This window comes from Lathyrus oleraceus, chromosome 4, assembly GCF_024323335.1.
Source record: "Lathyrus oleraceus cultivar Zhongwan6 chromosome 4, CAAS_Psat_ZW6_1.0, whole genome shotgun sequence".
NCBI classification, from domain to species: Eukaryota; Viridiplantae; Streptophyta; class Magnoliopsida; order Fabales; family Fabaceae; genus Lathyrus; species Lathyrus oleraceus.
Window position 1 is genome coordinate 422,635,447 of NC_066582.1, and position 13,033 is coordinate 422,648,479.

A 13,033-nucleotide genomic window follows, 5' to 3' on the forward strand; every position below is an offset into this window, starting at 1 on the left:
GAAATTTTTCATTTGGATGCTTGAGCACAAAATTATGGCATGTTGAAGTTGGCACGAAAAACTGGTCATGTAACTTAGAAAATTCTGAGTCCTAAATGGTTGAAAATGACATGTAATGTCTCAATTAATTCCATGTCCTTCCAAGCATAATTTGATTTTGATCCTTTAAGAAAACTTGTAGAGGGAATCACAAATGATATTATGTAAAAAGAATCAGCCTCAAATGTTGAAAATTTAAGAAGTTATAATCCTTGAAAATTGAGAAAAGTCACTTGAAAATAGGTCAAATTTCACTAAGTCCACAAATGACCTATAATGTCTCCAAAGTTTTGATGATCCTCCAAGCATAATTGGATCCTGTCATGTAAAGAGAAGTTATAAAGGAGGTTGAGAAGAGTCATATGCAAAATGAAGCGTTAAAAAATGTTAAGAATTTAAGGAGTTGTGATCCTTGGAACTTTGACTTCAAAATATTGACTTTTTGGTCAAACCTCTTGGAACAAGCGTGTGTACATGGATTTTCTTTTCATTTCAAAGCACGTGGGATACTAAGAGAAGTTGTAATCCTTAAAAGTTGAGAAAAAGTCACTTGAAAATAGGTCAAATTTCACTAAGTCCACAAATGACCTATAATGTCTCCAAACATTTGATGTTCCTCCAAGCATAATTGGATCTTGTCATATAAAGATAAGTTGTAGAGGATATTGAGAAGACTCATATGCAAAAAGAGGCATTCAAAAATGTTTAGAATCGAAGGAGTTGTGATCCTTTGAACTTTGACTTCAAATGTTGACTTTTTGGTCAAACCTCTAGGAATAAACTTGTGTACTTGGACTTTTCTTGCATTCCAAGGTACATGGATGATCATATGAACTCAAAATAAGGTGTCCTTGAATTTATCTTGTTTAAATTGCTCAAATTTTGAGGTAACTTGTTAAATAAGGTATGAAAATAAACACATGAACCTTTTACTTCTCTTGAGAAATAAACCACTAGACTTTGAGATACTCTTGATCACAATGAGATTGAATGATGCTTGAGAAACTTAGAGATCATGTTTTGAGAGGTAGACCCTTGAGAATCAATGGTTGACCATAATTTGCTGAGGAATCAAAGAAACCCTGACTGAGGAGCCATTCTTAATACTCTTAATGAAAAGCCCTACATTGCACAATAAACTTAAAGAAAACAAAACATATATTTTGCCAGTTTGATTAGTGGTTAGATAAGAAATGAATCATATAAACATAAAGGTAAAACCAACAAATAGGTGCTTGATGATCCCTGCAAAAGGAAAACCCAAAGATGAGCGGGAGATGACAAAGATGTGACCTTGTTTGTATGCAAGGATGCAAATGAGATATGGGATCTTAGGGTTAAAAACTAGGGTATGATAGACACCATTCCAACTCTATTGACTTGAATGTCAATGTCATCTTACAAAATATCCCATAACTCATCATCAAGACATGTGATATGAGTATACATCTTTCTCTTCCACCATTCAAATTAAGTAGAGTCTCCACTAAAGGTGGGAGGTCTAGATTTGTAATTGTTTTTCTTAGAGGTACTGTAATCATAAATAACAGTACTAAAAGGATTAGGTGTACCCCCACCAGAACTAGATACTCCATAATCATCATATATGATAAGATATGTATTTTTCGCAAGATCTTTTATGCACCACTATTAAGTGTTTAGCAGGGACCTTGCTTTGATGCCAACTGAAGGTGAGAAAAAAACAAGAATGGGGATTGAATTATGTTGGCTTCTTCTCTTTAATATTTTTCTTCTTCTGCTTTTGTTGAATCTTAATGGGATTTTGAACACTTTGTTCAGAGTCTGACTCAAAAAACTTGGTTAATTTTGAAAGCCCTTATCAGATTCTGAACCAGAATCTGACTTAGCGTATCAGAATTGACAGCAGCGGAATGTTAAGTACATAAGCAAGGAAAGTAAAAGTACAGACATAAGTAGTTATCATGGTTCCTCTCACAACTTGAGAGTAGTCAATTTCCCTTATACTTCCAAGGGATTTTCACTATAACCAAACTGATTATAAATTCTCAAGCACCAAACAAGAGACATCCAATGCTTAAACCCACGAGTAAGAGGCTTTTATCCTCAAACACACAAGCAAGAGGCTTCTAATGCTCAAATCCATAAGTTAGAGATTTTTATGCCCAAGCACAAAAGCAAGAGACTTTAAATTCTCAAGCACTAAAGCAAGAGACTTCTGACTCTATAACAAGTTGTTGAGATATTTGGGTAACAAATACACTTGATATACAATTAGAGGTGCAGACAGAATACAATTTAGAAAGACTCAAAGACTTAATAACTTCTAAAGTATACAAGTGTTAAAAGGCTCTAAGTCTAGCAATTTTGAGAGAGTAGTTTCTCTTTGAAATGTCAAGGTTGAAAGTCTTATGATGTAGTGTATTTGTCTTCTTCTTTTGATCTTCTGCTCCTTATATAGATAGGGAGAAAAGAGACGTTGAAGACTTTCACCAAAAGGTTGGATAACCTTTGTACTTCATTAGACACATCAAGAAAACAACTTTCTATAAGAAGAAATATTTGTTGAAGCTCAGACAACCAAGAAGATATTTTTCCTTAAGTCTTCACGTGATCAAAAGTTCTCTGAGTCTATCAGAGTTTCCTCGATTGAAGAGACTCTGCTTCAGAGGTTGACTTTCTTCGGACTTCACTCTATAGAGGTTGATCACTTCCGAGTCCACTTATTGGCTTATGAAGCTTATGGGTTTGGATCACAAGAGGTTGGCTTTCTTCAAAGTAGACTTCTTTAGAGTCTGGATCACCACCAGAGCTAGAGTCTTCATAATTGATCTTCAGAGACAGAGTCTGAACTTCATATGCAGAATCCTTACGCTTTTTTTCATTTATTCTCAATCATATAATCTTGCATACTTGAACAGATGTTAGACTACCCAATTGTTCTCTAAATACTTTATTATCATCAATACCCAAGGGATATGGTATCAACCAATTTTATTCCAAAACGATCTTCCTTTCCATTATCATCAGATAAGAGAGCCCCAAAAGAGTCAAATGAAGAAGCTTTCTCATCAAGGGAGTTCCCATATTCCCTTTTCGAATCAAAATCACTGGTCAAGGATATAAACTCGTGGTTAATGCGGTCACAAGCAATGGGAGGTAAATGATAATTAATGGATACATTCATTCTCGTAGCATAAGAGATGTCGCTCTCAGAATTACTCATTATAAGAATAGTGATATCACTCATCTTGACCAAAAAACAAGAAATGTTTAAGGTAAAATCTTGAGTTAAGAATGGTGTCTGGTTATGCAAGGTTGATGAGCCATAGTAATAAAGAAAGGAAAAATATTTGATCAAAAAGTTACAATCGCTGATAAATGTTCTCAAGAAGGAAGGAAAATAGGTGTTTGCTAATAAGAACATCTATGAATGAACTTGAATGCTAAGGAATGTGAAAAGTTTCCTCAATGCCTAGCTCCTTCAATATATAGGAAAAAGATGGTTGAACGATCCAAATCAGGAGTGAAAAGGAGTTACAAAATCCAAGACTAGATTTTTCCTTAGAAATGTGAGCAAACTCTAGTGCACTCGAGTGCACTATAAGCAACACCATGCCCTAACTAGTCACGTCAATCCACATGTCAGAAGGAAGCAGCAAAATATTTTAATGATGAAAATGCATTTAATGTGCTTGTTATCCACTATTGTTTCAACTGACTCAAAGCATTTTACTCTAACCTTATAGGTGTACCTCGTGCCATTGTATCAAAGATTAACACCACTTATTCAGGATTTTTCACTATCTACTTCAACTATTTCTGATTTCAAGATTTAACACTTCTAGATTAAATATGGAAGTATACTTCCATAAGAGACCTGCAAACAAATTTAAAAAATGGTGTTAAATCTTGTGGATTTCAAACAAAACAAATATATATATATATATATATATATATATATATATATATATATATATATATATATATATATATATATATATATATATATATATATATATATATATATATATATATATATATATATATATATATATATATATATATATATATATATATATATATATATATATATATATATATATATATATATATATATATATATATATATATATATATATATATATATATATATATATATATATATATATATATATATATATATATATATATATATATATATATATATATAATACAGCTAAATCTTGATAGGAGGTGATTCTTCCGGTGTTGTCACAGTTGCTTATTATATAAGTACTACTAAACATGCTTTTTTTTTAGTTTTTTTTTTTTATGTGAATCCAATTTAATGCAAAATTGTTACCGACATGTACAGAAATGGTCCAAGGCCAACAAGAGATGAAATTGAATGAGTTTTCTAGTATTTCTTTCTTAGATAAGGTGGATTAAAAATATGTTTACTAAATGTTGCATATGAATTGAAAACATGTTTTTGTTTCCGGTTTCAATGAGAGTATTCAAAGTGTATGGAGCATTTAAAATGATACTTCCTATTTGAACCTGAGACCCCATAGTGTAATTTATATTACCTTTTCTGTTCTTTTTTTTGGGGGGAAATTTCGAAAAAATATAAGAAATTTCCAAAAAAAATATCTTCTTTTTTTGAAATTTTTGATAAAAATATCAGAATTTAAAAAAAAAATCTGAAAATTAAAAAAAATATATCTGAAAATTAAAAAAAAAACAATTTTTACATTATCAAAAATTTCAAAATTTCCGATAAACTAGGATACTTTTCAAATTTTTTTGATAAACTACTGAACTTTTTGAAATTTCTGATAAAATACATAAAATTTCGTATTGGAAATTTTAGAATGAACTACCAGAAATTTAGTCTGATACCGGAAATTTTGAGTGAACTCTAAAAAATTTCATACAAACTTTTGACTAAAATGACAATTTGAGAAGTATGAAAATATATGAGGATGTTAGGATTAATCGTGGGATAGGAGGTTAATTCTTCAAGTGTATGTGCAAATGAATGGGCCACGAGGAGTGTTCATTAGGCCCATGAGAGTGATGTATGAAGGGGAAAATATCATTTTTCTTTTAAATAATTTATTAATTAAACCTCTTTTCTTGCAATAATCATCGTTTACTACCTCTTTTCTCTCTTACATAATTATACTTTTATATTTATCTCAAAAGTATATCTTTGGACTATTTTTTAGCAAAATCATGGTGGCTCACTTACAAAAAGTTGTGGTGTAATTTAGGTGCATTGAAAGTACACTTTTAGATTTTATGAAGGACAATTTCAAATTCCTTAGAATGTCACTACCAATAAGGATGGAGCAATTGATTTTCCACCTCCACTTGAACCCGGAACCCCCCATTGTCTATGAAAAGACAACATTGCCCTTGCAAAATTATTTTACTCATTTACAAAATCCACGTACGAATCTCAATAGTTTGGGGCGATACCGGAAATTTTCAAAATCAATACGTTTATTACCGCAAATGTCATAATTTCTAGGATTTTGTACCCGAAATTTCAAAATTTATGGTATTAATTCTAACATTTTAACCGGAAATTTAAAAATTTCCGATACTAAATCCCATGGAAATTCCAAGAAATTTCAGAATTTTTGGTAGTTAAAAAAACTTTGTTTTTTTACCTGAAATTCTGAAATTTTCGATAGTTATAAAAACTTTTTTTTTAACTAGAAATTTAATAATTTTCGGTAGTCGTAAAACCTTTTTTTATCGTAGATTCTAAAATTTCTGGCTGTTAATAAATTTTTTTAATTTTTCCTTCCTTTGTAGTGAAATACAGAGGCAGGAACAACACTATTGCAGGCATAATTATTGATAGAGCGACAAACCAGGTTATAGCTGCTGAGGTTGAGTCTTCCCACATACAGGTTGGATGAGTAATTCTAATAGGTTCAAACCGGAAAAGGTTGGTTGAGTAGGGTCAGTTCACGCACATTGTAGCACTCGACACCGACATGTACGACCAGTTGAGTCGTCCAGAGATGAGGTGGTTGTTACGGTGGTCCAGCCAGATGTTGTTGTTGCATATGAGATTGTTGTTGAGGAGGTTGCTAAGGTGATTGTCGGGGAAGTTGTTGAGGAGGTTACTGTTAAGGATGTTGTTAAGGTTATTTTTGAAGAGGTGGTTGCTCATGACGTGGTTGTTGATGAGGTGGTTGCTCTGATAGTCCATCCAGATGTTGTTGTTGATCTGGTCTCATCTGTTACTACTAACACAAAGGTTACAGCTCATTCGACTGAGCCCTCTATGAACAATAATGGAGAATTCCTTGGAGGACCCATTGACTGGTTGGTGCTTATTGAGTATGTTGACCATGTGGCATTACGACTATGGGAGGGTGAGGTGTATGTCTTTTATGTTTAACTTTAATTGTTTATTATTGTGTCATGAAAGTTAATTGCTTTTTTTTTAATTTGGTTGTTACAGGATCGTATCCCACTAAAGGTGACATCGCACTGGTCGAAGTTGAAGGACTTCCTGAAGATTATGATGCTTATTCAGGTCAGACGGATTGTACGGGACTTCAAGCTCCTTGATTTTTCCTACTGCTCTCTCACCATGCTCGACGCTCCATTACTTACTGCGTTTGTTGAGACATGGCACAAGGAGACATCTTCATTCATCATCCATTTGGGGAGATGACTATCACTCTGGATTATGTCTCCTCATTGTTCCATCTCCCCATCGACAACAGATTCTGGACGGCTCATGTTCTTAGCCCGTCGCTTTCATGTATGACTGTTGCATGAGATATTGGAGTTTTTGAGGCGGCTGTATAGAAGGTGTTTGGCTTCAATAGGGACGCTCACCTTTGTATGTCTTGACTTCAGAAGACGTATGACGACGTTGTCACGAATGGGAGTTATGAGGCTGCCACTAGGGTGTACATGCTACATCTAGCATGTACTGACTTTGCGGATAAGTCAAGTATTTATATTGACGCCTGATACATGTGCCTGTTTAGTAGCCTCGAGGTTATCGGTTAGGCTTAAGGGTAATGATGCATTAATGATTCTGTATACAACACTTAGAATGACGACAATATTTGAGACCAGACAACTTGTTGGTTATTTGAGTTTATTACATATATACTTAAATTATTATTTGTTGTTGATTTCTTATTTAATTGTTACGAATAACATTTCTTATTTATTATTTGTTGTGTTTGTGTTTTGATATCAATGTTGGATATACGAGTATTTCCCCACCATCTGTGACAGGAGAGTGCAACATTCCCCAGTGGGGTCCCCACGGGAAATGAGATTAAGGGCAACACAGACACATCCTAGTGGTGTTACTAAGTACAAGAGGAGGCTCGATGCACTAACTGTAGATAATGTGATATGTACATCATAGACAAATCAAAGAGTCCACCGTGAGTTTGAGGAGTCTTCATTATATTCAGGTTATATGCGGTGGGAGACCATGGTTGCTAGACACTTGCTTGAGAGGTGTCTGCGACAATATGGTTATGTTCAGAGTATCCCATGAACAGTTCCGGATAGACCATTTGCAGCTATTGGTTGGTGGTTGCAGAGTAACTTCATCAGCTCTGGTTGTGCCATTAGAGATCGAACACTTAGGGTTCATTACCCCTCTCAGTGTGAGGACGGTTATCTAGAATGGTACCTCGCTATATCACACCCTCGAGGATTGTGTCATCAAGTGATTTCGGTCCTTTTCCAATCGCAATTGCCAAGATCTAACTATAATCATCTCTATCAAATCCAACCTCAATCACTACTTGATCAATTAATTATTAATAAAACTAATTATTTTTTATTAATATACTTAGTAGTGTATTATTAAATAGCACTAAATGCTACAAACTTTTCGTTAACTTTTCGTTAATGTAAAACTACAAACTTTTCGTTAACTTTTCGTTATTAAATAGTACTCTCATACGTTAACTTTTCGTTAATGAAAAACTACAAACTTTATTGTCTCTATCTATTATTTTTGCTAATAAATTCTCCTAAATGCAAATTTGTAGATAGTGACAAACTACTTACCTTATTATTTCAACATTTTATATTATTATATGTTATATTTTTTTATATTTTATCATTGTTAAATATTATAATTAATTATAGTTAGTGTCAACAATATTAATAAATATATATAAAATTAAAAGATTTCAAAATTTTCTTTTTAAACACATACTAAGAAGCTCACCCAAACACACGGGAAGATATTTATGAACCTCAAAGCTTTAATTTATTTTAGATTTGAAATAAAAACTATACATTTTCTTGTGTATCTTATTTATTCTTTACTCTGCAGCAAAATATTTTTCAATCAGTTTCAACTTTTTTTAATTTCAATGCATTATTTATATAATATTTAAATATTTTACTTATTTACATTGAAAGAAAAGTTTGATTAATCCATCATAAAAATATTAATTATACATTGTACTTGTCTCTTTTATATATATTCGTGTTAGTTTTTTTTAAAATTTTGGTAAAATTCTATATGATTCTAATGATTTTCACTATAATTAATACTTGTGTCTCTTTTTAAAATTTTCAGCAAGATCGATCATTAATCTTAAACTGGTATAATATATGACAGGAGGTAGATTCACAAACCACCGCAAACTACTGTGAGCAAACCATATATGGCAAAAATAACCAAAGTTTACCATTGATTAGGAAAAACCACCAAATGTACAAAACATTAAAAAACCACCGAAGATTGTTGTGTACTACTAATTATATGTAAAACATATATAGTAAAAATCACCGCGTAAAAATCACTGCATAATACTATGTGTAAAAACATATATGGTAAAAATTACCAAAGAATACTATGTGCAAAACATATATGGTAAAAATCACTACAGAATACTATGTGCAAAACATATATACGAAATACTATGTGCAAAACATATATAGTAAAAATCATGACAGAATACTATGTGCAAAACATATATGGAAAAACTCACTACCGATTAGTGTTTGCAACACATGCATATATTGACTCTTAATTAACCTCATTCTTCTCTCAAAACTTTTCAACCACAATGGGTGAATCATCATCATCATCTTCTACCCAACACTCCACCATTGATCCGTACAAATTTCTCAATGTCAAAATCAACTCTAACGGTTCCTTAACAAGATACGACATTGTCCCCACCCTGGCACCCTCAACTGACCCCAACAAAACCGATTCCATAGAAGCTTTCTCTAAAGACATAACGTTAAACACCTCCGCTAAAATTTCCATACGTCTCTTCATCCCACATACACCGCCATCTCCCGGAAAACTTCCCATCATTCTATACTTCCACGGCGGCGGCTTCATCTTCTACCACCCTTCCTCCCTTATCTTCCACGAATCATGTTCCATATACGCCTCCAAAATCCCCGCTGTTGTCGCCTCCGTTGACTACCGTCTTTCGCCGGAGCATCGTCTACCCGCCGCCTATGACGACGCCATCGAATCTCTTCTTTGGCTCAAATCCCAATCGAAAAATCCAAATGAATCTGATCCATGGATTAAAAACCACGTGGACTTCGATAACTGTTTCATAATGGGAGTCGGCGCGGGAGGTAACATCGCCTACTTCGCGGGTCTTCGTAGTCTCGATCTCGATCTCTCTCCTGTTAAAATCCGAGGGCTGATATTAAACTCTCCGTTATTCGGTGGGGTCCAGAGAACGGAATCTGAGCTTGGTTTAATCAACAATCATGTATTACCCTTACCTGCGGCTGATTTAATTTGGAACCTGTCCTTGCCTGAGGGTGCAGATCGCGATCACATGTACTGTAATCCGACGGTTGCAGATGAGGCATATGGTGAGAAGATCGGACGGTTGCCGAAGTGTTTGGTTAGTGGATACGATTGGGATATTCCTAAAGAAAATTATATTGTGGAATACTGTGGGGATCCCGTGGTGGATAAACAAAAGGAGTTGGTGAAGATTTTGAAAGCACATGGGGTGCACGTGGTGTCGTGTATTCGGGAATATGGGTTTCATGCTCTGGAAGTGTTTGAACCTTATGCTTCTAGTTCATGGGCTTTGATTGAGGACATTAGGAAGTTTGTAGGTGCTTGATAAACTTCTCTATGATGCATGTGTGTTTTTCTCTTATAAACTAATATTGATTGAATGGTAATAAAATTATAGGCATTACATTGTTGAAAAATACCAAATAAAATGAAAATCTCTCGATGGTTTTTGCAAAAGTAATACTAAAGAAACACAAATATGAAAGGGGATCATCATATTTTACTATGTCAATATTATACATATCTTTAGGGTTAGATTGGATCATCACATTTTACTAGGCTTTAGATTTCAAATTTGGAGAGGAACCCATTGGACGTGTTGCTTCTGCATGGATGGTGGTGGATTGTTTTACTACAAACAGGTGGAAAATGCTTTGGGTATTTATCAATTCAGGAGAGAATTGATGTGCAAAAATGAACAAAGTTGGTTTTGAAGTTGTGTCATGTTTATGGCTTTGACATGTTTTCAACGTTATTAGTAAATGATGGTTTTTGCATGAAAGACTTATGTATTTAGGATTTCCTAGAATGCTATTTATCAACTAGTTCTTATTAAGCTTAGAAAACAAACTATTTTGCTTTTTCATCAGTGTGTTTTTGCAAACATTGTGTGGTAAATGACACACTTATATGAAGTTTTAATGTTCATTTTACTGACAAAGACATTGAGTCGGTCAAAATTAGAATTGTACTTGGATATGTTTGAATTATAATGATAAAAAAAACAAAGTTATCTAAGAAAAAAGTTAAACAAATATGAAGAAGAGACTATCTTTGACTTTGACTGTGACTAAGGTTTTGATGAACACAAATACACAAATGCATCAACAAAAGAAGAAAAAGATGAAGACAATAATGACAACAAAAACAAATAAAAAGATGAAGATGATAATTGATTCAAAGCAATGGCAAAAAATTTAGGTTAAATCTCTTTATTTATAAAATATCACCATTCATCTCTTATATTACTAAAAGTTCAGAAAATATCACATAAAAATAAGCTAACATGATGTAATCGATCCATAATCTGTAATCAGTTACCACTTTAAAAAATTCAAAAAAAATTCAAACAGCGCCCGTCAATAATTGATTATAAACTTACATTAATCGATTATCAATGTAAAATTTCACCGTCAATAATTGATTACAAACTTACATTAATCGATTACCAATGTAAAATTTCAAATATTTTAAACATTGGAAAGGTGTAATTGATTACCATGATTGTGTAATCAATTACCATGTGAACATAAGAAAATTTTCATGTATCATTGCATCACTAAACCATTGTTCCTTTTTAAAATAGTGTCTTGGTTCATCGATGATTCTATGTGTGTGAAAATGATCTTTTATAACACAACTATATAATAACTTGGAATAACTTTAAAATCAGATTTCTAAGAATCAACATATCACTTTCATGTGATCCTCATTTTTCAATGTGTTTGAAATTTTGTGAACTTTCAAAAACTAGAACAAATTTCTAATTTGGATATGATTATCGTATAGTCTACACAAATTCTTCTTTTCTCAACAAATTGAATGTAACTTGTATCACCATAGTTTTTAGTGAAGTTCATCATATTGTTTGGAGATTATGGAAAAAGTTCTCTAAGTTGGCAGTGATTTAAATTCTACCATTGTGTTTGGTGCTTGTAAAAAATAAGTTGGTGTGTGTAATATCCTAAATCCCAAAATATTTATTTTATAAAAACATGTCGGTGATTTACTCAACAACATGGTGTCACATTCTTCCAGCATAAAACAACTTTCTCAATTATCATACTATAGCAGCGGGAATAAATAATAACAACTCAATTTTACTTGTCTGGTAATTAAAAGTCAATTTCATTTCAAATCATAAAGGACATAGTTCAAAAATTCTCAAAAAACACAAAACAGAAAAGTAACTCATCCTAGTGTTACACTATCAGAGCGACACGTGTAAACTAAAAACAAACTCAAAAGTGATAAATGACGATGAAGGCTACTATGCCATCCTCCATAGCACAACAGAAGTTAAGGTTCATCTACTTGAGTATCTGCACCATATGCATAAAGAATAACACATACAAACAAGAATGGGTGAGAATACATTCAAATATGTTAATGGTGCATAAAATAACAAGGATAATGCAAATAATATCACTCATCAATCACATAAATCATCCACAAGAAAAATTAACCATAAATGCAGTTATGTATGCAATGCATCTCATCTCCTTCACTCCAATGCATGTGGTACCAAGGTTTTTAGATATCAGAGGTATGTTAGTGATTTAATCCATCCGTCAATTGTTTCTCTCTAAACCTGGTTCCATTTCTGAACCATTAGACTCGTTATTGGTTTCTCTCAAAACCTGGTTCCATCTCTGAACCATTAGACTTGTTATTGGTTTCTCTCAAAACCTGGTTCCATATCTGAACCATCAGACTCGTCACACGTTCCATATTTAAACCTAAGACTCATCACTAGACCGAAGTCGATCACCTATCTCTGATATACATGATGCACGAATGCAACAAACAAATGTAATACTCATTGTCGTACCCCTAATTTTGACCACTTTCTCAGCTAACTCAGAGTTTAGATTACCGACATGTCCAAAACTCCTTACAGTTTATCTGGTCAACCCAGAGACTTAAAAAGTTAAAGGGGGGACCCTTTTGACTTTTTATTCTCCGCTAAGGAGTTTGATCTTACATTAGGGTTTAATTGCTATTTTAAAAAATTTCGAGGGTATAGTTCAATTTGTCAAGCTAACATATAATTGTATTAACTACTTAGAAAAACATATAGTTTGCAATCTATTAGAAAATATCGGTTAAAGTCATTTGTTTAGTTAGGTAATTAGGCTAGAAAAATTATTAATTATTATTGAATAGGATGATATTTTAATTAGTGAACTATCTAAGTTTAAAATACTTAAGATTGTTTCAAGGTTATTGAGATATTTA

The 13,033-nt window shown here is 32.9% G+C and overlaps 1 protein-coding gene across 1 annotated transcript; it reads left to right on the top strand.

The window, feature by feature from the left end:
- Nucleotides 1-8,980: 8,980 nt before the first annotated feature.
- LOC127075817 (probable carboxylesterase 8) lies at nt 8,981-10,577 on the top strand. Its single transcript, XM_051017304.1, has one exon. It carries the CDS (start codon nt 9,084-9,086, stop codon nt 10,119-10,121), a length of 1,038 nt encoding a protein of 345 aa, XP_050873261.1. The 5' UTR covers nt 8,981-9,083; the 3' UTR covers nt 10,122-10,577.
- The last annotated feature ends 2,456 nt before the right edge of the window (nt 10,578-13,033 follow it).

Coding starts and splice junctions, on each gene's coding strand:
- LOC127075817 (XM_051017304.1), top strand. CDS start 9,084: ATGGGTGAATCATCATCATCATCTTCTACCCAACACTCCACCATTGAT.